Source organism: Felis catus, chromosome B2 (assembly GCF_018350175.1).
Source record: "Felis catus isolate Fca126 chromosome B2, F.catus_Fca126_mat1.0, whole genome shotgun sequence".
Classification (NCBI taxonomy): domain Eukaryota; kingdom Metazoa; phylum Chordata; class Mammalia; order Carnivora; family Felidae; genus Felis; species Felis catus.
The window spans coordinates 44,039,855-44,067,044 of record NC_058372.1 but is presented as its reverse complement, the minus strand read 5'-3'; the positions used below and the strand labels follow the sequence as shown (position 1 = coordinate 44,067,044).

The 27,190-nt window shown below is 42.0% G+C and overlaps 1 protein-coding gene across 5 annotated transcripts in view; it reads left to right on the top strand.

Moving 5' to 3' along the window:
• RCAN2 (regulator of calcineurin 2) overlaps positions 1 to 27,190 on the top strand; it is a 274,052-nt gene that overhangs the window by 149,984 nt on the left and 96,878 nt on the right. The window contains exon 1 of one of the 5 annotated variants that reach the window (XM_011282368.4): positions 23,562 to 23,848. The exons of the other annotated variants lie outside the window; for them this stretch is intronic. Coding sequence (XP_011280670.1) covers positions 23,762 to 23,848 — 87 coding nt within the window. The 5' untranslated portion in view covers positions 23,562 to 23,761. Of the gene's footprint in view, positions 1 to 23,561; positions 23,849 to 27,190 lie in introns of those variants that run through there. 5 annotated transcript variants of the gene reach the window in all.

The window sequence follows — 27,190 nt, the reverse complement described above, 5'->3', positions numbered from 1 at the left end:
GGGGAGACCAGGGAATGGCATGAACTGATTGGCTTTTGTAAAGGTGTGTATTTCTGACTTCTGTGTGGAATAGACTGTATTAGAACCAGAGGGGAAGCTGGGAAGCTAGTCAGGAGGCTCTGACGTTAGTCCGTGTGAGAGAAAATCGTGGTTTGAACCAGGGTGGTAGGGGTGGAAGAGGCAGGAATGGTCAGAGCTGAGGTTGACTTTGAAGGTTCCGTCAACAGGATTTGCATATGGGTTGGATGTGGATGAGAAAGAAAAGAATCAAGGACTCCAGAGTGAACGGTGCTTTCTCTGAGATGGGCATCTGTGTGTTGACCTCTGTTGTCTGTGTATATCTTCCTTGCCTACTGGAAAATTAAAATTTCTTGAGACCAGGAATCCTTATTCTTTTTATCTTTCCCCTTTCTCTCCTCTTGGTAGTGACTCTTCCAGAACTTTGCACATGGTAAATGCAAAATGAAAGCTGTGAGACAAGCAAATACAATACACAAGATGTTTATTAGTGAATACATGTGCTGGATTTGCTCTCACTTTCTGAGTTTTCTTGTTGCGAAATAGGATTCATAATATTTGCCTTTATAATGCAAATGCAGCATCAATGTACCTAATTGTGGGTAGCGCACAATATGGGGATGTGGGATAGAGGGTCTTCAGTTATCTGTTTTGAGAAAGAATAGTGGAAATAATTTGGGGAAAATGTCTTACTGAGGTGCCATTCAACACCATGCATTTCAGACTAGCAGGGTTTATTATCACCGGTCTCTTCTATATCACTGGAAGGCATTGCTGATTGAATGTTCGTTCGCGGAAGCTCTGGAAACAGCTCCAGAATCTTTCTCAACAGGGCACTCCAGGTTACTCTTCCCACCCATCTAATAGTTGGAAATGAAAGCCCAGAGGTAGTCAGTGACTTTCCCCATTCCAGCCAAGCACAGAGGGGCAAAACCAGATCCTGAACCTGTACCCTGATTCCCAGGCCAATCTGCTTTCAAGTAGATGTTGACTGAATGATAAAGGCTCATGCAGACGAGGTCAGATGTGACAGGAAGAAGCTCTACTGGTGTGTTAAGGGGGTGTGTGAAGGGCAGTGAGTGGGGTTCAGAATCAGTGGGGAGACAGGGAAGCCCCTCAGAAAGGCTTGGAATAGAAAGAACTCCCAGAGTGCCTTGCTTCAACAGATGTTCCCTGAACCTTAGCAGAAAGCTGGCTGTCACCTAGGACTCTTATTCCACTTTTATGACTATTTAAAGACAAAAGACATATACAGTAGCCTCTTTTATCCAATCAAATCATGGAGGATGTGATCTGACATGCTAGTCAGATGTGGGTTTTTTTTCTCCTTTTATTAAATACTTAAAAAGTTAAAAAGCATTCTCTTATTGTCTACTGAAATGGCATTGCCTACTAAGGTGACTGGGTTCAGTCACCTTAGATCCACTACAAATTGGCTATTTAATTTCCTCAACACAGAAAGTGACACAAACACTATTCCAGTTGCTTTACTAGATATGCTATCTGTGGAAATCTAGTCTTTATGGTTGAAAATGATGGATGCTTTGGTTTAAAGCACAATAGAGTATTCTGCTCAGGTCTTACCAATAGCCAAGCTGTCCTCTTCAGACTTCGAACAATAAAGGGTCTTGATTATTCATTCTCACACAGGCTCAATTTATTCATTCATATGCCAAAAACCAAACGTATGCCTTCTGTTCTTTAAATATGTTTCTATTAAACAGATATTTCTTAGTGAATCAATCCGAATTCTTGATGCAGAAATGATCTTTAAGCTGAATCTTTCACTGAGTGAAACCTGGACACTGAACAGTGACTGATTTTTATTTTCTTTCTTTTAAAAAAATTTTTAATGTTTATTTTTGAGAGAGAGAGAGAGAGAGAGAGAGAGCGAGCGAGCATGAGTGGGGGAGGGCAGAGAGAGAGAGGGAGACACAGAATCTGAAACAGTCTCCAGGGTCTGAGCTGTCAGCACAGAGCCTGACACAGGGTTCAAACTCGGGAACAGCGCGATCATGACCTGGGCCAAAGTCAGACGCTTAACCAACTGAGCCACCCAGGTGCCCCTTGGTTTTGGGGGAGGGTTTGTTTTGTTTTGCGTTGTTTTGTTTTTTGCAGAATTCTTTCGTAGACCATTCAGCTTTTTTGTGCAATTGACAATTCTAATTGTGATGGGTTCTCTTACTTTGAGATTTTAGTGAATTGGAATATTTTAGGTAACATGGAAAAATATTATTAAAATTTAGATAGGAAAAAACCTATCCCCTTATAAAATATGTAAATTATTTAGCCCTTGCATTTTTGGTGAAATGGTTAATAGTATACTTTTAGCATAAGTTTAAATACTTTCCATTGAACTTATGGCTTAAACCAGTGTCACAGGCTGGAGAGCAGTGATTACATATAAAGAATTTTTGTACACCAGACAGTAATGTCATTTTCCTTACATTGTGCACTAAATTAAAAGGCATGCTATCGGGCAGAGGAGGATCCAGATTCTAGACTTGATTCTACTATTAACTCAATGCATGACCTGATGTACAAGTTACATATATCTACCCGGGAGGGTGAGCTCCATTTTCCCGTCTGTAAAATGCCAAGCATAGAAAGGATTCATTTCAGAGGTACTTCAGAGAAATATCATTCTTGAATTATGGTGTTGCATTATCCAAACTTCTGTTCAAAAAACTGATTGGGTTTTTTTTTCCTATTTTTTTCTATTATTAAAATGGCAAAGATTTACATCACAAAGATTTGGAAAATACAGCAAAATAAAAGAAGAAAACAAAATTATTGGCAATCCTTCCAATTCAGAGTTGGGCACTGCTAACATTTTGGTGCACTTCTTTCCATGATTTTCTATGTGTGTTTATTAAATGTAGTAATGGGATCAGACTACATTTTTTTACTTCTGTCTTTTCCTGTGTCATTAATTCCTTTGAGAACATACTTTTAATAGATGCATAATGTCTCACCCTATAGATTTGTAATAATTTATTTAAATGGTCCCTAATGGTTGGACATATATTTTTTACGTTATAATTCTTGCACATAAAGATTTATGAGCGATTTCTAAGTTACCAATAAAAGATTATGCATGTTTATTTTAATGTCTTTAGCACATTCTGGCATCAGGGTTATGCTGCCCTCATAAAATGTTTCGGCCAATGTTCCTTTCTTCTCTATTTTCTGAAAGGTCTTGTGTAAAATTGATGCTTAGTTTATTAATTTTACTGTGCTTTTCAATGTAGGCATTTCAAGCTATAGATTTCCCCCTCTAAGCACTGGTTTAGCTACATCCCACAAATTTTGATACGATGTATTATTATCATTTGGTTTAAAATATTTTTAAATTTCCTGTTAAGATTATTTCTAGGAGCGTGATCTTGTTTCCAAATGCTTGGGATTTTTTACATGTCTTATTTTTACTGACTTCTAATTTAATTTCATTGTGTTCAGGGAGTATATTCCATCCCAGTGGTTATCAAAAATTTTGGTCTCAGGGGCGCCTGGGTGGCGCAGTCGGTTAAGCGTCCGACTTCAGCCAGGTCACGATCTCGCGGTCGGGGAGTTCGAGCCCCGCGTCGGGCTCTGGGCTGATGGCTCGGAGCCTGGAGCCTGTTACCGATTCTGTGTCTCCCTCTCTCTCTGACCCTCCCCCGTTCATGCTCTGTCTCTCTCTGTCCCAAAAATAAATAAACGTTGAAAAAAAAAATTAAAAAAAAAAATTTTGGTCTCACCATCTTTACAACTCCTAAAAATTATTGAAGACCCCAAAGAACAGTTACATCTGTTTATATTTATATTACATATTAAAACAGAAGCTTAAGAATATTTATTAAGATATTTAAAATAACATTTTAAAGTAAATCACATTTTCTTGAAAAATAATTTTATTTTCCAAAAAAAAAAAAAATAGCGAACAGAGTGAGATTGACTTCTAGTTTTGTAAACCTCTTTATGTCTGGCTTCATGGAAAACAACTGGATTTCACACTTCTTCATTCAGCCTCTTGTGATATCACAAGTCAGTCAGCCTCTGGAAAACTCCACACTGTACACTCATGAGAGAATGAGAATAAAAGAGAAAAAATAAGTCTTGATACTTTGAAAATAATCTTGACCTCATGAATCTCCTAGAAGGGTCTCTGGGACCCCATGGGTTCCCTGGACAATATTTTGAGAACCTCGGATCGACATGATTTTTGTCTTTTCAACTTACTGGGACTTGTTTTATAATTAGCTTATGGCCGTTCACGGTACGTGTTCTGTGTGTATCTGAAAAGAATGTGTATTTCTGCAGTTGGGCCTAGCGTTCTATGAATGTCAATTAGGCCAAATTGGTTTATAGAGTCATTCAAATGTTCTGTATCTTTTCATCTCTACCGAGTTTTTCTATTCATTTCTGAGAGGATTTTATTTGTTCTATTAGTTTCCATTAATTCCTGAGTTAATTTTCTTGTTAATCCCTATTGTAAAATATCCGACTGTGATTGTAGATCTCTATTTCTCCCTTTAATTCTGTCAAATTCTTCTTCATGTATTTTGATTTTTGGTTATTAACTACATTCATACCTAATATTGTATGTAATTTTTGTAATGTATTGTATGTAATTAAATGTAATTTCTTTTTTAGATCCCAGAAATATAAGAAAAGAGTGGGGCAAGTTAAGATATTTAAAGACAGAGACAAAGAAAATGTTATATTTTCTTAATTGTAAAATTATAAGATAATTTTTTATAAGGGTAATACATAATAAGGATATTCTGATATCATTCTCTGGTAGTTCTCTTTATCTTAAAGTCTACTTTGTGTAATATTAATATAGACACAAGTTTCTTATGCTGTTTGCACAGTTTACATTTTTCTAATCTTTTACTTTTAAGTAGTCTGTGTCTTTATTTTTTTTAAATGTTTATTTTTGAGACAGAGTGAGAGAGAGAGAGACAGAGCTTGAGCGGGGGAGGGGCAGCGAGAGAGGGAGACACAGAATCCGACACAGGCTCCAGGCTCTGAGCTGTCAGCACAGAGCCTGATGCGGTGTTCGAACTCACGAGCCCTGAGATCATGACCTGAGCTGAAGTCGGACACTTAACCAACTGGGCCACCCAGCTGCCCCTAAGTAGTCTGTGTCTTTAGGTTGAAAATATGTTTCATATCCACATGTGTGTGGAATATAAGGATAATCTTTCTTGCTTTTTTACCCAGTGTGATATGTTCTGCCTTTTAATCCAAGTGTTTACAATCCCTTCACACTTAAAGTAGTTATCAATATGGTTGTGTTTAAGTCTACAATCTTGGCGTTGGTTTCCTATTTGTCCCATCTGGTTCACGTTATTCTGGTTCTCCTTTCCTGCCATCTCTTGCATAAATCAATTATTTTTTTTTAGTATTCCATTTGATCCCCTTCTGTGGACTTTTATTTTTAACGATTGCTCGTGTTGTAGAGACTACAATATGTATCTTTAACATATCACAGTCTTCAGGAATATTATATCATTTCTATATAATAAGAAGGAGCATCACATTATAATTCCTTTTTCACCTACCCAATCTATGGGCTCTTATTATAGAATTAACTTCTGCAGGGGCTGTAAACCCACAATTCATTAGTGTCATATTACTTTAAATAATGAATATTCTCTTAAAAAATTTTTAAATAAATACAATTTGAAGGTCTTGAATATTTACCCATAAATTCACCCCTCTAGTACTCTTCATTCCTTCCTGCCAGTCGGAGTTTCCACTGGGGATTACTTCCCTTCAGTAGAAAGAATATTCTTTATCCTTTCTAGTAGTTCAGATGTGCAGTTGATGAGTTCTCCTACCCTTTTTTTGTGGTTGTTGAATACATTTTTTTTAATTTTGTCTTCATATTGTTAACAATTTTATTGAGGCATAAATTACATACCATAAAACTCACCCATTTTTTTTTAACGTTTATTTATTTTTGAGACAGAGACAGACAGAGCATGAACGGGGGAGGGGCAGAGAGAGAGAGGGAGACACAGAACCGGAAGCAGGCTCCAGGCTCTGAGATGTCAGCCCAGAGCCCGACGCGGGGCTCGAACTCACGGTCCGTGAGATCATGACCTGAGTTGAAGTCAGACGCTCAACCGACTGAGCCACCCAGGCGCCCCAAAACTCACCCATTTTTAAGTGCACAATTCAGTGATTATTAGTGATCTTTTAGGGCTATCCAACCATCACTAGATCCAGTTTTAGAATGTTTTTATTCCCCCAAAAGTTTCTTCATGCCCATTTGCAGACAATGCCCCTTTTCACCCATAGCTGCAGGCAATCATTAATCCTTTTTTGTGGGCATTTCGTATCAGTGAAATTATGCAATGTATGATCTTTTGCTTCTTTTCATTTAGCATAATGTTTATGAGGCTTATCGATATTACAGCATGTGAGTAGTTCATTCCTTTCTATTGACGAATAGTAAGCGTTTTATTGTATGAATATCCTACATTTTGATTATCCATTCACCAATTCATGGACATTTGTATTGTTTCCAGTTGTTGGCTATTATAATAATGCTACTATGAACATTTGCATACATGTCTTTGTGTCAGCATATGTCTTCATTTCTCTTGGGTTTTTACCCCATTCCTAGTAGTGTAATTTCTGAGTCCTATTTTAAAGCAATGTTTAAGTTTCTAAGGAACTAACAAACTGTTTTCCAAAGTGGCTGTATTGTTGTACATTCTCACAAGCAACAGATACGTGTTTGCCTTCATATCTGAAAGTCACTTTTTGTTGGATATATAAATCTCGGTTGATAGTTAATCATTTTTATTTCTTTACTTTAAATATGTTATTCTCTTGCATCATGGCCACCATTGTTTCTCATTAAAAGCCAGTTATCATTTTGATTGTTGTTCCCTGTATTTACACACATGTTATTTTCCTCCTCTTGGTTTAATATTTCTCTTCAGTTTTGAATTGTAGGGGCTCAACTATAATGCATTTACATTATAGGTTTAAAGAGCTTCTTGGCTGGATGCATGGACATCCTTAATCAGTTTAGGGGAAATCTTGGCTATTATATTTTCAAATATTTCTTCTGCATCATTCTCTCTTCTACTTTTGGAACTCTAGTTATAGATATGTTTTAATGCTTTATCATGTCCCACAGATCTCATTTTCTTTATTTTAGTTTTGGTCTGGATAAAGAAAGTAGTGGCTTTACACATGTGCTCTTGGCTTGGGACTCTTTGGGATTCAAATTCGTCATTCTAGCCCACACGAAACCATAAACGTTTCCGAGGGGTTTATTTCATCTGTCCTTACACCTGTCTCTGGTAAATTCTTCTTTCTCTCACTATCACATGAAAGATGAAAGCAGACCTATATCTCTTTTCTCATGACAAGCGCTCACCACTTTATGGAATTTAGTTCACTTAGGTTTCTTTTTTATTAACTCTCTTGAGGGGGTTACAAATCTGCAGTTGTGAGCTTTGGGTGTCTCTTTGAGAGAGTGACAATGGTTTCTTGCCATTTAATGTATTTAATTGGAAGTGGAAGTTTCTGTGAGTTTTATTTATTTTGTAAAGCCTCTTGAATTCTAGAAAGATTATTCCAAGTTACATTTTTACCCACAGAATATTGCAAACTCCGTTTATACTCCACCCAAAATAACAAAACCCAAAATTCAAACGCATGTCCCGGAGCTGTGCTTATTGAAAATGTCCTCTTTCATAAGTTCACTGATGATTCCACTGCTGGAATCCCACATCTTTCTCCACTTTGCCTTCCATACCAGGTGTCCCAGCGACAGCACAAAGAAACCCCCACCACCACCACCACCGGATGTATAGTGTTTATTTTTTTCTACAGCATTTTCCCTGTGATTCTTTGTTCTTATGTATACTGATAAACTAGTTTGGCTTGCCTGAAAAGTAACCTGAAAATCTCTTTCCCTTTTTTTCCTTGACCCAACAGCCATCCCTCCACAGCCACCTTCTTGTTTTCTCTACTCTTGGTACCCCCATTCTATGGAAACACTCAAAAGTAGTATCTCAGTGAGAGAAGGAATGTGATTTCTCAAAATTTTGGAAATTTCCAAAGGTATTGTCATGCCCAACAGACCACTGACCCAACCTGCAGTCTAGGTGTTATGAATGTGTATAATCAGCCTGACACCTAATACCAGAAACTTCTCTTTCGTGCATTCCATGCAGCTTCTTACCTCTCCCTCTTTACCTTTCTCTGTTCTAGCTTTTGGATTTACCACAACGAAAGGGAAAGTAAATGAAAGAAGATATGGGTTATGAAAGAAGATTGACTTGTTTAGATGCCTGCCTTCTTAGGCTAGGCTAGCCCTAGACTGTTTAGAAATATAGAGCAACTCATTTGATGTCCTTTTTTGGGGACATTTTTAGGCAAGTGGAATCTTTTTTTTTTTCCAAGTGAAATCGTCTTAAAGCGTGGGGCATCAGCATTCTGAAGCTTGACAAGATCCAATGATATGCTCATAATGTATTTCTAATTATTTCTAAGTTATGTTTCTTACATATAATCCCAATGATTTGCTTATTTGTTTGAAACCTCACCAATCATAATCAGTGTTTATTTCTAATTCAGTTGTTTAAAAAATCATGAACTTTACCAGGAGGTCTTTTTTGATCCTATTCATTTTATCTTTTTTTGCTTTCCAGCTCTTTTCTCAAGCTCCATTTTCTTCCTTGGTCTGTGTCCTGACACACACTAACCATTATACATCGAATGACAACACAAGTACCGGCTTACTTGCTAATTTAAGCCATTCAAGTTAAATTTTAAAACGAAAGAGTTTCCTCATTCAAGGATTAAATAGTCCTACTTCTGGCTCTATCCCCATTTTGGTTTTGATTCTGTAGAAAACTGGATTTTGCATTCACACATACTTTAACACACACACGTACACATGGATGCTAGATTAGTTAGGGTGATGATATCTGCTGCACCAGATATTCTCTAGAATCTCAGAGGCTTACCAAAAGAAAGGTTTATTTCCCCCCTCATAGAAAACTCCATTGGCAGTGTGATAGAGGAGGAGGTTGAAGGACATAGGAATGTGATGCATGCAGTCATTCAAAGACCTAGGCTGATCTAGACTCTACCGTCTTCATAACTTGGCTCCAAAGATCATTTTGAAGAAGAGGAATGAGGGTCCTGCAAGACATTCTTATGGGCCAAGTCTGAAAGTGGCATATTTAATTCTTTTTCTCCTCCATTGGACAGAACGGTCACAGGATCACCCTTAGACTGGGAGCTGTAGCCCTGTTTGGGAAACTCCATTCAGTACAATGGAAAGAGCACAAACCTTTGGTGGACTTTCAGCCACTTCTCTTTATACACACAAATGCATCTGAGGCCTCCTGGCTACGCTTCTTAGTTCTTCCGGTGTAAACCCGCAGGACTCTCCAAGCTTGGGGAGTTCAAGAATAGGGTGGTGGCACAGGGGCTTCATGCTGAGCACCAAAGTCTAAAGCAAATGGAGCTCTTCCTATGGTAGAACAACTCAGAACTAATCCACCCATGAAAGGAAGTGAGGACGCATTAGTCTGTTTTGTCTTTCACTCATGCATTCTTTTGCCCATTTATCAGACATTATCTTGATTACTTGCTGTATGCTTTATGTTTAGCAACATGCTGAGTGTACAATAAAACATTTAAACCGTACAGTGGGGTAAGAGCTATAATGGATTTGCGCATTATGTATTTGGAGGTAATATGCATTATTTTAGTGGTGAAGGCTGACCTTCTACCAAGGTAGCATGAGAAATTTCCAACACAAGGTCTTAGTGGCCTGTTTCCCTGTTAGATTTTTAACATTTCCTTACTACATTCTTTTGCATATATGCAGCCCTGGTTCCAACTTTGCATTCCACTCTCATGGAGAGTAATATGGGTACAGTTCCTTAGTGTAAAGGTCTGTCTGGCCTCACATTGTTGGCAAGATAAATGCAATAGCAGTGAAATTAGAGGCAGGGAGAGTCAAGAGGCTACTGTTATAGCCTTCATTGGTTCTCTCTGTGGAACAAAATTGAAAGCCCTGTCTATAACTCACAGAACTCTTCATGGTCAGACCCTTGCCTAACAGTCTGGGTGCATTTTCCGTAGCTCTCTACCGCTAATCTCTGACTCCACCTGGGAATTTCTGCAATAAGAGTCTACTCATCATTTCTCATACTTCACTACATCATTCCATTAAGATGACTTAACAGTCATCTTAATAGTCATCTCCCTACTTGCTTGCCCATCTAGAAGAATACCAAATTACTTAATTTTCACAGTTGAGCAAAATATTCCTTTATTAGGGAAACCTTCTCTAAATGCCCTCCTCTCTACTATGCTTTGTACCAACGTCATTTGTAGAAAATATAATTTATGGTACATAATATTCCATTCTGTCTTAGCCTGTCCTATAATATTGTAATTCTTTACTGCCTTTACCATGATCTCCCTTAGAAGGAGATAGTGACTTACCATCTTTCGATGGCCAGTGTTTTGTTTGCTGTGTGCTGCGTGCATAGTATGTTCAGTAAATAATCATTGGATGGAATGGGTGGATGAACGAATGAATTCCAATGACAGGAAACAACCTACGCAAAATAGAATACTTTTAATAATATGGCAGACATCAAGAAGTTCCTTTTGTTTGGAAAATAGGATCTGTGCAGAAGAGCATTTAGAAAAACAACAGTTGGAGGAGTAGGTTGGTGTCACCATATTAAAAAAAATTTTTTTTTTAATTCTACCAGCAGTAGGAAAGCAATGAAGATATGTGAGCCAGGGGAGTGATGTTATCAGAACTAGTTCCACAAAGATGAATCTGGTGGTAGTAAATAAAAAAGATGAGTGGGCAGGGAGGAATAGCGGACAGGAGGCTGATAGTGGACCCTTGTTATTTTTGAGCTGTCCAGCATCCCACTCTTGTTCTATGTTGAGGAAGCCTCCCCTCTATGACCCTTGGTGGGGCTACCACCTGTTGTTGAGAGGCCATGGGAACCAAAACTTCCCTAACTAGATATCCTGGCAGTTGGGCTTGGGGTAAATGACTCAGGCTTGACCAACTGAACACCACACTCAGAACTTTGACTCCAGAGAGTATTACACAAAGTCTTAGGAACAGTTATATATCACTCATGGCAGCAGAAAAGGAGTGGCGCATCTGATGGTTGTGGGTTCCAGTGGTAGTGTCCTATTTCCTTTGTTCCTACAGCATCACCTTAGAGGTTATCTTCTGCAGTTTAGACCCTCTTCATTCCAACCTAGTTTGTACAGCTGTTTCTCAAAATTGCTAATTCTGCAAAGGCTACCTGATAACCTCCTTACATGATGCTTTTCTGCCAGTTAGCCAAGAGCCCTTTCTATCATTTGCCGCCAAGAGCCGATATTCTGACAGGTATGGAATCAAAACAGTGGGAAACATTGATGGATATCCATCCAGCGTCCACCCCCCTCCTAACTTGGATACTTGCTTGCACATCCATCTGTTCGCACCCAAAACCACCTTCAGGGAAAACCACCATGCACTTCTTACTGGAGGAGCAGGTTCAAATTGGCTTAAGCCAACCAACAGCCCAGCCCACAGTCCTTACCCCAGCCACAGTCATGTTCAGAGGTGAACATGTGACCTATGTGGGCCAATTGTAGAATGAAATAGTGGCAGTGGTTGCTACTGGCAGCCATCCTGGAAATCACCTTTCGAATGACATTGACCTTCAGAAGACAGAGTCAGATAGGGCCCCTTGACAACCTCTTTGAGCCTCTGGATCAATCAGCACCCCTGGTGTCTGCCATTGAAAGGGATCAGAGGTGGGTGGGGTTATGATGGAAGGTGACTGCGTGGAAGATGTTGTCACAATTGAGACCGGGAACACAGGAAGAGTAGCAGACTTGATTAAGCAGATTAGAAGTTCATGTCTAAAAATGGTCCATTTTCTTTTCCAGAAGTATTTTTGTGCTTCATAAGTTGTTAATTTCAAATAAAGAGTAAGAACTTATCAAATACCTTCATCTTTGACACATCAAACTGAAGCCTTAGCCTTTTTAAAAGAGAATAGGAATAGTTGTGTAGAATGACCCTGTTCATAGATTTGCATGTTATTTTTCCCATGTCAGGTCTTAACATGAGAAGGAGAATGGGGTGGGGGGAAAGGGGTGAAAGGGGTGAAAGGGCATGTTTCTAGCTTTTGACTCATAACAGTTTTTCAGTAATGTCCATCCCTGATTAATACCTAAAGACTAGTACCTATTACCACCGTGAGTCACAATCTCAGGTTTTACCCTTACCCTTAGTGACACTGGTTAAGGATTGAAATGAAAAACCTGGAACTTGTATCTAACTGTCGTGGATGGATAAAACTGCTCACATTTTACTCTTGTCACCTACATAACTAAGTTATTTCTGACAAAGTTACCACTCTCTACCCAGGCTTGGAACTTTAGAATCTCCTCCTCTTCCTGCCTCCCCTTCTCCTTTTTCTGTTACTTCCAACCAGCATCGCTCCTCATGTCACTTCCCATTCTCAGACCATTACCTGGGCAGCCAATTAACTGTGAAATCCTACACGTACTTTCTCCATGGTGTTTCTCGTATCCACCCCTTGGCTTACATTTACTGTTGCATCTCCATAACCCAACCCCTCAGCGCCTTCTGGAAAGAGTCTGGAATTATGAAAATTTGTAGTCCTTGTTCACTCCAATTCAACCTCGTGCACAGATCTTTAATGATCTTTTGAAAGATACCTTACGGAGTAAAATACTCACTCTTCGCCCTGTCACTCAAAGCCCTCATCTACTTGGCCACAACCTCCCTTCAGATCGTATAACTCACCACGGCCCTCTTCACACTTTCTGACACAACTAAATGGCCCGTACACTGGTTTTTGAACAACTACCCTTGCTCGTAAGACCTGGATCCATCGTAATTGTATGCAGTATCCATGTCAAATGCCCTCCTCTTTCACGAAGGCAGTCTTGATTTTGCGGGTAGATGGAATCTTTCATCTCTATAAGAAACCCACTGTTATCCCTGACACCATCTTCTTGAAGATAAGACTTTGATACCTTCCAATCCAGCCTTCGCATCACAACTAGAATTCTCTCAAAAGCAAAGATGTGTTCATGTTTTCTGCTCCAGCATGTTAAAGTTGATGTAGTAGAGACATTCAGAGTTCACACTTTGGAGACAAGTGGTTTGCATCCACCACCTTCTAGCTATTTGATCTGAGGCAGATTAATTCCTCGTTCTCTAAATGGGACCCATTGTGAAGTTTATATAATACAATGCTAATAAATTTTTGCAGTGACTTCAAAGGTTAGCCCTAATTAAAATATGTATGACAGGAACACCTGGGTGGCTCAGTCAGTTAAGCGTCCGACTTCGGCTCAGGTCATGGTCTCGCAGTTCGTGAGTTCAAACCCCGCATCGGGCTCTGTGCTAACAAACAGCTCAGAGCCTAGAGCTTGCTTCAGATTCTGTGTCTCCCTCCCTCTCTCTCTCCCCCTCCTGCTCATGCTTTTTCTCTCTCTGTCTCTCAAAAATAAATAAATGTTTAAAAAAATTTTTTTAATGATGTACGACAGGATGAAAAATTCCAGGATTCAACTGAGACACAATAAAATAGTAAATATGACATTCCAGGTAGAGGTAAATATCAGACCAATATGAAAGTATTCAAAGTAGGTGGCCAAAAAACTAGTTAGATAGCTGAAAACCTAAAAGAGGGATGAGCAGGGCAAAGCCATCAGAGGTGGAAAGATGGTTCTGCGAGGAGGTTTTCTTTGCAGAGATCCATCCTGGAACCCCTGATATGTGTTACCTTAGGAGGGGTTTAGGATGATGCCAACTCCCTCACCTCTAATATAACTGGGGGGTAGTTTTAATGAGACAATTGGAAAACCTGACAAATGACTTCTGCTTTATTGTCCCCTTGTCCCCTGTTATTTAACCTAGGGCTGTGTGTGTGTGTGTGTGTGTGTGTGTGTGTGTGTGCATGTGCATGCATGCATGCATGTGTGTATGTGAGTTAGCTAGGACTTTTTTGGTTGTTAGTAATGGAAATAGTATCTGAATTTGCTTGAGGAAAGAGGGAGGCATTGGTTAAAATAATACTGGAATATCATAGATATTCTCCTGGCCCAGTTTTGGTTCGGAAAATCTTCATGAGAACTCTGACTGACTTTGTCTGATCAGGGCCCCCTCAGATGAATCCAAGATGGAAGGAGGAGGAGCAGTTCTCAGAGAATTGAATGGCCAAACACAGGGGTGCTTAAGCTAACATTCTATTTAGTTTCATCCCTGTCATTTTTCAAGTATGTCAGCTTCTTAGGCCGTAGCACTGCCTAGTATAAAATGTACCATCTGATTCCTATGTGAAGGTTGCAAAGGGGAAATATGTCTTCTTACTAAAGGATGGATCAAGGCAGGTATAAGACCCTGGGAACTGGGGAAGAGGGCAAGGCAGAGAAGAAATGGTGATGGCTCCCTCAGCGTGCCGCTTGGGGATTAGCTGTCAGAGATTTGTAGGACCTCAGTAGGTGCCAACTGGGGAGTAGTGGAATGGCTGTCCTTGAGTCTGACCGAGGGTATTGCCACATAACATGGGGCTGCTGCATAATGGGGACTTTTTAAAAATGTTTACCCATTTTTGACAGACAGAGAGGGAGAGTGGGGGGGGGGGGAGAAGAGAGAGAGAGGGAGACAGAGAGTCTGAAATAGGCTCCAGGCTCTGAGCTGTCAGCACACAGCCCGACGTAGGGCTTGAACCCATGAGCCATGAGATCATGACCTGAGCCAAAGTCGGATGCTTAACGGACAGAGCCACCCAGGTGCAAATTTTTTTTTAATGTTTATTTGTTTTTTGAGAGATGGAGAGAGAAAGAGCATGAGCAGGGGAGGGGCAGAGAGAGAGGGGGAAAGACAGAATCTGAAGCAGGCTCCAAGCTCTGAGCTGTCAGCACAGAGCCCGACGTGGGGCTGGAACTCATGAACTGTGAGATCATGACCTGAGCTGAAGTCAGACGCTTAACCGACTGAGCTACCCAGGCGCCCCCAGAATGGGGACCTTTGATTTTGTGTCCCTCCTTCTCCCCTTTCGTGTTCCTCTCACTTCTTATGGACCTCCCCTGCCTCCATCCCACCATCCCCACCGCCCAATGACCTGAGGCATCTTCACTGGCCTCACCCTCCCTTCTCAGGCTCATTGCTCCCTCACAGGGACCCATTTCATATACTTATGTCTTGTCCATGTTCCCGGCAGCACCTGGCCTCAGCTGGCTCTCAGAGCACAAGGATTTCCCTTATTCAGTTATTCATTCACCCAACACATATTCATTGAGCTCTCATAGTGCAACAGGCCCTGTTGTAGGCGCTTAGGGAAACCGCAGTGAACAAGGCAGGGGAGCCCTGCCCTCACTGGGCTTACATTCTCATGAGAGAGGTAAAACGAAACCACACAAATAAGTGAATACCAACCATGAGTGGTAAGTGCTTTGAAGAGAAATATAACAGAGGAAGGAGGTAGTGAGAGTGTGCGACTTAGTGCGAGACTGATGAGGGCAGGCTTCTCTGACGTGAGCAGAGACCTGCCTACGTGGAGGAGTGAGCCCTGCTAAGAGGGGGAGAAATGGCATTCAAGGCAAGGGATGCCACCTGAAGGAGACCTGGGGTGGGAACATGTTTGACTTGTGACAACCGGGCCTACGTGCGGTGTCCTGGGAAGAAAAAAGAGCTTCAAATGGCTCTTAACCGCTGGAACAAATGCTCCACCTTGTTCGTAAGAGTGTTGTGAACAAAACTCATGGAGGCCTGTTGGTGTGTGTTTAGGACATTTTGCTTGCTCAGGTGAGAAACAGAACCTAAATTACCTGGAGAAAAGGTAGGGACTACTGACAAGAACAAGGCTATACTAATGCATGTATAGAAAGATCCTTAAATGTGCCCATAATGGCAGTGCAAATCAAAGCTCCTCTAGACTGACTGCATCTGGCTCACCAGATGGGCAGATGTCCAGTACAGTCCACAACACGTTCTGTGGGGAAACGCTTTCTCATAAATTGCTGGTAAGGAAGCAAAATGTCACAACCCCCGTGGAGGAGAATTTGACTGGATCTAGCAAAATCACATATATATGAGCAAAGTCTATCCGTGGCTGCACCGTTTAATACCAAAAGACTGGAAACAATCCTAATGCCTATCAGTAGGGACCTAGTTGTACAAACTTCACATATCCACATAGTGGAATACTATTAAAAGAAATAGGAACATTTCTATGTATTATTATGGAATGATCTCTAGGGTCACATTTTTTAGTGATAAAAGCAAGACAGTAAAGTGTGCGAAGTATGCTCCCATTTGTCTAAGAGAGAGAAAATAATATACATATAAATTTGCTAATTTTTTTTGATGGAAGAGTGGATAAACAGTAAAGATGAAATGGCAGTAACCCGTATGGGAGGGAGGGAGGAAATGGGATGGAGGAGACAGGGATAGACGCCAGATTTCTTTGTAGAGTTGTAGTTTTGATTTTTGAACCATGCAAAATTTTTGTAATTATAAAACACAATTAAGTTTAATGGGACCAATAATCCTTATGAATTCAGTGTTACTTTTAAAAAAAGAAAGTAAATTCAGAAACATTTTGGAAGCAAATGAACCTTAAAAAGTAAATGCTTCTAAAAGTATAAATTTTTGAAACCAATGAAACCTAACTTGGTATCCAGATGATGGGGTCGAGTAACTATTTCAAATGACTGCAAGGCACAGTATGTTGTATCTCCTTTATGGGATATACCCAAAGGACAAAAGAATTGGGGAAAAATCTTAAATTCGTCCTTGTGATATTAATAATGTGATTCCAAGACTGGAATATAGTACCTATATTATTGGATAAAGCAAATGAATAATTATGGTTTTAGTAACTACCAAGATATTTGATGTAGAAGAAATAGGATACGGATATAAGACTGATGAGTTTCAGCAAAAACACTGTATTTTTGGATTTGAATTGGAATCATCAATCTGAACTCATATGCTCTCTTCTAAATATATTGATATAATTCCTAGGTCTGCCCACTGAAATGCTTATAAACAATAACCAACCCAGTGCAAAGTGACCTGTCTATAAGTATATAGATTATGATCTGGAAATATGTTAAAATAATTGCTAAATGGAACTAGGGCTCCTTGGAGAAATGGTTGATTCTTTATCTGGAAGAGAAAAAGGACAAGATAAGCCTGGAATATCTTGTCGCGCTGTAAGGAGAGGTAGCCCTCAAAGGCACTAGGATTGCGTCAAAAGGACACAGGAGCCAACCTGATTAGACTTTCACCAGTCAAAGATGGGCAATTGAAGCATCAATGAAATAAAACTACAATGGATTTAAACTCATTAAATGTTTAATTCATAAGTTCTTAATGATACTTTAAAAAGAACCCTCAATGATCTTCTTTGAGGGATAATAAGGAAGCAAATTATTTAAACACACACACACACATATGCACACACGGACTAGCTCATAAAGGAAAAGAGTAACGTGTGTATTTTTCCTGTCTTACAAAAATGTAGCTCAGAGTAACTACATGGTAGATGAGAAGCAGTTCCTCTCCGTGGAAGTAGTCCATGAATGCATGAAGGAATACCATTATTTCACAAATCCCAACAAAAGAATGAGTCGAGGCATTTGCATGAAAGGTCGCTTATACAGCAAAAGAGAGACAGCCTTGCATTACATACCCCCTGATGGAAGAACACATCACCATCTAGGAAGGAGTCTTGCCAAACCCAAATCTATCAAGCTTCTGGACCTAATTAACGGGATCTGCAGGTAACAGAGAAACCAGTTAAATGACACCGTGTGGAGCTCATCGTGAAACTCCAGACTGGGGAAACTCTAAAGGTTTCATAACGTGGTTCATTTCATAACATGGTTTCATCGTCAACAACAAGCTTCAAGGAAGGAGAAAAGAAGGGATAGAGGAGAATTCTATAGATTAAAACAGACATGAGAGACACCACAGTTTGGATCCCAATTTAGATAAACAAGCAACAAAAGAAGGAAAGAAGGAAGGAAGGGGGCCAGGAGAGGATGAGAGGGAAGAGAAGATTGGTAGTTTGGAGCAGTGTGCACACTGGCAGGATATTTGATGATGATACTGAATTACTGTTTCTTCTTGGGTTGTGTGATGATAGGTATTGTAATTTCCAAAAATGAGCCCTTACCTTTTGGAGGTATATATAGATATATTTACAGATGAGATGGTACGATGTCAGGCATCTGCTTCAAAATAACCAGGAGTGAGTGTGAGTGGGGACATGCAGAAGTGATCTTTAGATTTGGTCTTGCATTGGAATCCCCTGGAGGCCTTATTAGACTACAGATACCAGCCACACGTGCAGAGATTCTGCTTCAGTCTTAGGTGGGATTCAAGAATGTAAGTTTCCAACAAGTTTCTGGATGATGCTGATGCTGCTAGTTTGAACCACACTCTGAGACCCGCTGGCAGAGAGGACGCAAGATTGATCCCCAAAGCTATTCTTGCACCTCGCTGGTGGGTATGTGAAGGCTTATTATTATAGTCTATGTCTGAATATGTTTGAAATTTTCTATAATGAACATTAGAAACAAATGATCCTGGAAGACACATGGAAGGAGCAAAGCCTTCGACACCCCACGGCTGTAATGGGAAGATCTATGCCCATTAGCAAGACAGATCCGGCTGCTGCCTCTGGGACTAAAAGGTGCACATCTCTTCCTGCCCACTTGGAGACGACTGCAAGAATTGCCTGGCCAGAGGGGCAGGGAAGTGATCTTTGCCTAAGGGATCTGCATCATTTGCATCCATTTTCGTGATGTGGTCAGTCATCGGAAGAGCAGTGGCTTGGGATGAATCCTATGATTTTATGGCCACTTCAGCTGGAAAGGGTGCTCCTGAGGAGAGCTGTGCCAGGGTTCAGCTATCAAGAATGGGGTGATCACTGAACTCCTCTGCCCATATACCTTATACCTTCCTGAAAGGACCTTCCTAAAACTCCCAGATCACGAGGCACCTCTTTTGGGTTGAGTCCCTCTACTTGCCTTTTAAATTTTTTTTTTCAACGTTTTTTATTTATTTTTGGGACAGAGAGAGACAGAGCATGAACGGGGGAGGGGCAGAGAGAGAGGGAGACACAGAATCGGAAACAGGCTCCAGGCTCCGAGCCATCAGCCCAGAGCCCGACGCGGGGCTCGAACTCACGGAGCGCGAGATCGTGACCTGGCTGAAGTCGGACGCTTAACCGACTGCGCCACCCAGGCGCCCCTCTACTTGCCTTTTAAAATTTATTCATTCAGCGGCGCTCCTGGGTGGCTCAATCGGTTAAGCGTCCGACTCCCACTCGGATCATGATCTCGCAGTTTGTGAGTTTGAGCCTAGCGTTGGGCTCTGTGCTGACAGCTCAGAGCCTAGAGCCTGCTCTCCCCCTCTTTCTGCCCCTCCCCTGCTCATGTTCTGCGTCTGTCTCTCAATAATAAATAAATGTTAAAAAATAAAATAAAATCCATTCATTCATTTACTTATCCATTCACGTATCAGATATTTCAGAGTACCTCCTAAGTGTCAGGCTTCTAGCCACTGAGAATAAGCAGGGAACAGAATAGGCAAAAAAAAATCTCTGCTTGTGTGGAGAATAAATTCTAGCTGGGGAAACAAGAATTAAGTAAGAACTAAGTGAACAGTGATTTCAGAGAGTGAAAGGTGCTATGAATAAAACTAAAACAAAGACGCTGGGATAGTGATTGATTCCGTGTGTGCACGCATGTGCGTGTGCACGCGTGCGTACACATTGTGTTTCAGGCGATCAGGAAGGGTTTCTCCGAGGAGATGATGCCTGAGCTGAGACATGGATGATAGGAAGGACGCAGCCGTGAAAAGGTCTGCATATGTTCAGACAAGGGCAATACGTACAAAGTCCCTGAGATGCGAAAGAGCTCAGTACTTCTTTGGAATGCCAAGAAGATGGGTGGGTCTGGGACCTGGACAGCACAGGGCAATACGGCATGAGATGAGACAAGAGAGGAAGTAGGAGCCAAGATATGTCAGGCCTTCGAGTCCTCAGCCAGGTGCTTATATACATACCCCAGACACTTCCAAGCCTGCTAACTCATCTCCCAGCTATGAAAAGTACATTCTCTCGAGAGAAACAGGACACTATTTACCAGGGCAGCCCCCTGTGGGCTCTGATCTGTAGGAAAATGAGTGTTTTTGTGTAGGCAATTGAATTGTATTGTATATCCAATTTGTTGAACCAACCTATTTAAAAAACCCAATTATGTTATTTTAGAATCACCATCTGCTCTCTCTGGGGCTCCTGGGTGGCTCAGTCAGTTAAACGTCTGACTTCGGGTCAGGCGCACGTCATGATCTTGCTGTTTGTGGGTTCAAGCCCCGCGTCGGGCTCTGTGCTGACGGCTCAGGGCCTGGAGCCTGCTTCGGATTCTGTGTCTCCCTCTCTCTCTCTGCCCCTCCCCTGCTCGTGCTCTGTCTCTCTCTCCAAAAAAAAAAAAGTATTTAAAAATTAAAAAAAAATAGAATCACCATATGCTCTTAATGTATATAATTCCACACTAAAAACACTATTTACTCAGCTTAATATTTGATCACTTATTAAAATACAGATTCCGGGGTGCCTGGGTGGCTCAGTCGGTTGGGCGTCCGACTTCAGCTCAGGTCACGATCTCACGGTCCGTGAGTTCGAGCCCCGCATCGGGCTCTGGGCTGATGGCTCAGAGCCTGGAGCCTGCTTCCGATTCCGTGTCTCCCTCTCTCTCTGCCCCTCCCCCATTCATGCTCTGTCTCTCTCTGTCTCAAAAATAAAATAAACGTTAAAAAAATTTTTTTAAATACAGATTCCTTTCTGACGGGTAAGACTATGTATTATCAGTCATTTCATGCTCATATAAATGAATTGACGGCTATGTCCTTGAAAAGAGGAGAACATAAATTTAGTGGTTTCTAGAGCAAAGGAAGGAATCTCCAGGGCAGGAGCCAATCAGAATGGAGAAACTGAGGATGTATCAGGAAAAAAAAAAAAAAACCTATTTTACGATTTTGAGTGGGGCTGTGCTTCCTGGATAGACTCATGTCCTCTGGCCAAGACTGATCATCACAGGATTCTTTTTCTTGAAATAACACATGTGTGTCCTTTCCTAAATAGAAAGTGTGAAAGGATGCACAGATCCCAGTGATTAAAATGTTCCTTCCGCCCTGCTGTTCCTCGATGGGCTCTGGACCTACATCCTGGACCTAACCTCTGCCAACAAATGTATTCATGACTGTCAAACGGTGTGTGGGAAGCTGCTCAAACGGCCGTTGTGCACAGACATAGGCATTGCCTCCCAACTTTGCATTCAAGTGACTTCACACTGGTTGCTTGATTTCAGCCATGATAAGAATATTTACACCACAGAAATCAGCAAACACTACACATTGGGCTTTTCCTTACAGAACGCTGATGGTTAAGCACTCACCAGCATGTCACTGGTATGCAACTTTTAAAAAGTCAATTTTAGCGTGTGCCATGGCATATGAAAGCAATAGCTATTTCTTTGTTTTTCCTCTTGAACAGAACGTCAATGGTATTCAAAATTATGTTCATCTTTGTATATACTTTATGTATATACTTTGTCAAAAACTTTTCCTGCATTCCATGGTCGACTGGGTCGGCATCCAGGGTCCCTCAAGGCTATGAGCCGTCTGGCTCTTGCTCCCTTGTCCCCCCCGGGCTCCAAACTTAAGCTTCACTCTGCCTTGCCCCTCAAATAACCTATTCTTTATTTTGGTCTGAACACCTCTAGTCTGCTGCCCCTGTCTGAGGGGCTCCCCTCCCCCCTTCCCTGTCTGCCATAGCCTTACCCGTGTTTCAAGATCAGAGCAGAGGCCATGTTCTCTTTCCCGATGCTCACCCGCCACAGCCGCTCTCATTATCCATTGCTCTTTCGCTAGTGCTCCCACTAAACGCTGTCTGTAGCTCCTGAGCCACCATCGCCACTGCCACTGCCTCATTGTGTAGATGTTTGTCTCCATGTCTTATCTCCTCCACTGGATTTTAAGCCCCATGAGGATGGGGAATTTTGCTGCTTCATCATTTTATCCCTGAGAGCATCTGGTACAGAGCTTTGCATACAGTCCTCACTCAGTAAGTGTGAGCTAAATTATCTGCATATAGGACTTCATATTCCCCACAGTGCCCTGGACAACATAGGAAGTGCCACACACACACACACACACACACACACACACACACACACACACAATTTCATCAGTCTAAATGTGTTTGTGGACTGCTTTCATTTGGCATGGGAACTGTCTCATTGAAGGGGGACACTAGGCTCAAATGTAGTCCAATGAGCAGCCACAAAACTTGTACGTTTAGTCTGAAAAGTCACCTTTCCCATCTGCATGCAAAATCGGAACGCTCTTGTCCAATCACGTGTCAGAAAGGCGCCAATCTGTTGCAAATCATGACGCTCCAGCGGCCATCAATGATGCAACTGTACTCCTACCGGGAATAGATCCTGCTAGAATGTTACTGAGTTTTGCTGAGACTTTTCCCACTAATGTTAAACTAAAAACTAATCTGACGTTTTCTCTTTGCTCACTCCTACTGCCAAAGAAGGCAATTCCTGTTCAGTAGTTTCATTCATTAAGCAATTATCACTTACTCTTGCCACTCTGCTAAAGCCTCAAGGTATAAAGGTGAATTATCCACAGCCCTGCCCCTCAACGATTCACAATCAGGAAGAGAGACAAAAAAGCAACCAGACATGTTCAAAGTCTCAGGTGAAGTAGATCCCCAAGGCTCTGACAATGACCCACATCAGTGCCTTTGCCCATTAGACGCTGCCATCTGTCCCCACATGAGACGTTTGCTGTAACTCCTTTTCCATGATTGCTTTTGGTTTGAGTGACCTTGGAGACAGCCTGAAATCCCGTGCTTGGAAGGGTGCTTTTAGAGTAACTGGTCTGCACTTATGTGCTTCAAATAGAATTTCACAGACCTCTAATTATCTTCTCTTACCAGGCGGCCTAAATGACTGACGACCAGCTCTTTAGTTACTCCAAGAATGGATTTCTATTCAGCCTGTGCCCGGGATGCATTAGGATGCCCAGAACGCGTGTGCCTGCTCCGAGCGGCACGGGGCAGTTAACAGAAGCCAAGCCATTTGCAGAATGCCTCAACTTCCTGCTCATCTCTGAGGCAGAAACTTGTCACACCTTAACCTCAGGAGGCTCATCTGCAGAGTTATTTCCCCACCCTCCCCAAACAGAGCCTCTGGTGTCAGATTCTCCCCCTTGCTTTTTGCAAACATAAGCACTCGGCTGAAACAACAGCTATGACTCAGTTCCTAGCTAACGCTGCCTGAATTGATTTAGTCTGAGTTCAGATTTAGCACATAATCATGTTCAATTTGCTCCACTGCACTGCCTCGAGATAAAAGGCTCGGGGGAAAAAAATAGCTTCAGCTTGTGTCAGTCTTTGTGGTGATGTCATTGCCATGAGCGAGCCGGGCCGTTCATTACTCTGCTGTGCAGCCTCAGACGCGGGCTGCGTGCGTGCAGAGGGAGCGGGCTCCAGGTGCCGAGCACCGGCGATCCCCAGGGCGAGGCGACACCCGGGCTGGCCACGGCAGCATCCACCTGGCGGCTCTTCCCATCACGCACAGCTCTGAGGTCGCCTGGCTCTTGATTGAAAATTCAGGAGGGGGAATGCCAGCCCCTAGCATGGACTGTGATGTTTCCACTCTGGTTGCCTGTGTGGTGGATGTCGAGGTCTTTACCAATCAGGAGGTTAAGGTATGCACCTGCAATCTTGTGTTTCGTTGTTGCTGTTACCGAAGCTGCTCGGCAGAGCCTTTTTAGCTTAAGGAAACGGGACTTTGGTTCATAGTTTTCAGCTCCCAGACAGCGCTAGAAATGCCAGCGGTGAGTGCATGCCTGTGTTAATGAGAATAAGTTAGAAGAGGGACCGGCACGGCACATTAATTTTGAATGTGCAAAGCTCGACCGTGGTCTGTTCTGCCTTTTCTATTAGGTGATCCCCAGTCAGCCCTTTCACAGTAGACATGTTTTCGTAGTCTCGTATCCGTGTCAATAGGGAGAATTTGCCGGTCCTTAATGTTGAGAGGGGTATTAGATCGACGAGTGAATGAAAAGAAGCACACGTAATAAACAGTGCACCCGGGACACCCTGATAGTGGGACAAGCAACCCCCTTCGTGGCATGTCACTCGGCCGTGCCGCGGTGCGGTCTTCATACTGAACAAAAGCTGTTCCACAGATGGCAGTTTCAATCTCTAGCTCCCTGGAAATCAAAGTTGGAGGGCAGCCGCCTCCATTTGCTTTGTCAGGCAAAGGAAGCAAGTCATTTTCCCTCAGCAGTTGCCCATAAAGAAAGTTCAGGCATAAACAGCTTTTGCATCTTAAGACGGAACGTTCCAGGCCGTTGGTCCTCACAGATTGTCTGCAGCTATTGTTTAATTGTCACGGCTAATTGTCCCCTGATGATACTCAGCCTTTTTTGGTTTTTTTCCATTTGGTTTTATATTATGAAAAAGATTCTGTGCTTGTACAATGGGAGTTTTGATTTCTCCTCTCGTACTGAAAAGAAGAATGAGCAGAAGCTTCTTGTGTAAACAGTTCACACACACAGAAAGGACAGTTACTCATTGTGTAACGGGAGGAAGAAAGGGGGAATTACATTGCATAATCATTTTCCACCCTCACCTTAGTCTTTACTTAAAGGAGGTCCCTGAATTCTTTATTGTTGACTGTGTAGGTGACACCCCGTTGCTTCCCAGGTGGGGATTTTTGCGTTCCCTAGAATGATCACACTTGGCTCTGTCATTCAAGACTGCGGTGTCGAGCACTCTTGAAACAGACTCAAGAATCCGGTTTGGTGTTCCTGCCTATTTCAAATGTGTGGCTCCGCGTTCACCGATTCTGCCAGTGCTGTGGAAGTGTCTACCACCTGTCATGTTGAGGTTCAGAAAATCAGAATGCGGTGGTTTGGCACCCCCTATGGTGGTGTCCAGAATGGAAACACGCGTGCAAAGAGTCCCGGTCCTGCCGCTCATACCTGCCATAGCCTTTCCGGAGAGAGAGCAGCCATCAAAGCCCCTCCAGTTTAAAGCCAACTCAAAGCGTGGTGTGGGTAACTGAGGAGAGACACGTCTTCCAGCAACTGCTGGAACAGAATTACGTGTCTGTAAAGCAAAACTTTATATATAGTTCCCTCGGTCCTTACCCGTTCTCTGTTGATTACATGCTTGCTCTGCAAATGTCGTTAAGATCATCTGAACTTTTTTGGGTCCAAGAAATGATAATGAGGAAATGTGTATTAGGGATCTGCGATATGCCAGGCCACGGAAGGAGCTTAAAATACGCTTATGTGATGGAGGTGTCTGCAATAAAGACATACAATATTTCTTAAAGACAGGGGGTGTTTTGTGGAATGAAGGGGACGCAAAATTTGTGCAGCTGGTTGTACCTGAATGGTTGGGATGGCTTCGTGGAGAAAGTGATCACTTGAACTCGAAGATGGGTGGATTTTGATACAGAAAGGAGAGGCATGGGGACAGGAAACATTCCATTTTGCAGTCAAGTGAGTCAATGCATTTGACTGCAGTAGGATGTCTGTGAGGGATTGGAGAGGAAACAGCGGAGTGTGGCAGGGCCAGATTATAAAGCAGCTGACGCTGTTCATCAGAAATTCATGGGGTTTTCTGGCAAGACTCTCACCAGAAAGACACGTTAGATGTCTTTACTGCTAAACACCGCTGAATCACAATGGATTTGTTTCTTTGGATCAAATCTTTTCTGTGCCTTATTTTCTCACTTGTAACGTGGGTATAAGAGTAGTTTCTACCTCGTTGGCTTGGTAGGAGGATTAAAGAAAATAATACATGTGAAATAATTAACACAGTGCCTGACACATCTTTAGTGTCCAATAACTGTTAGCTGTAGCCATAATTGTCACTGTCATCTTTTGAGACATTCTCTGAAGGTGATAGGTTATTTTGGCCAGTTAATTGGAATGTCCTAACTCCAGCTGAGTTTACACTGACCATCCGGGACACAGAGCCTGTTTTCCCTTCCAAATCCCCAAACACATACACACACACACACACACACACACACACACGCACACACATACACACACACAACACACACTAGCAATTTAGAAAGCACAGCTCTTCCTTTCAGACATTTAATCATTTAATGTAAAATGGTGACATCATTATCAAGCAAAGACCTAATTTGTGCTTATGAAAAAGGGGGGAAATGAACAAACTAAGGCAGGCTAAAGAGGTTTGTTGAGAGGTGAGCACTGCTTATTGTCAGGAAGAGATGTTCAAATGTAAAATGCTGGCACCAAAGTTTCTCCCAAGGTAAATTTCATTAATCACCAATCCCTGATACAGGGTAGAGTCAGGAGTTCCTTTCTTCAGAGTCTTTAATAATTAGTGTCAGAGCAAAGGAGGCAGCTAGGGAGGATTTGTCTCACCTGCCTGCATCCAGCTTGATTAATCTCGGGCCTTTTTGCGTTGTACAGACGCTCACTTTCTACACATAGCACCCATGCAAAAGCATGGTTATGCAAGGCACTCTTCACAAATGCAGTCGTTTATTTGAAAGGAGTAGAGGCATATGCAAATCTAGTATCTTATTTATTTATTTATTTATTTATTTAATATGAAATTTATTGTCAAGTTGGTTTCCATACAACACCCAGTGCTCATCCCAAAAGGTGCCCTCCTCAATACCCATCACCCACCCTCCCTTCCGTCCCCCCCTCCATCAACCCTCAGTTTGTTCTCGTTTTTTTTTTTAATTTTTTTTTCAACGTTTATTTATTTTTGGGACAGAGAGAGAGACAGAGCATGAACGGGGGAGGGGCAGAGAGAGAGGGAGACACAGAATCGGAAACAGGCTCCAGGCTCCGAGCCATCAGCCCAGAGCCCGACGCGGGGCTCGAACTCACGGACCGCGAGATCGTGACCTGGCTGAAGTCGGACGCTTAACCGACTGCGCCACCCAGGCGCCCCTGTTCTCGGTTTTTAAGAGTCTCTTGTGCTTTGGCTCTCTCCCTCTCTAGTATCTTATCGCAACTTAGAAAGCTTTATCCTCAATGGTGGGT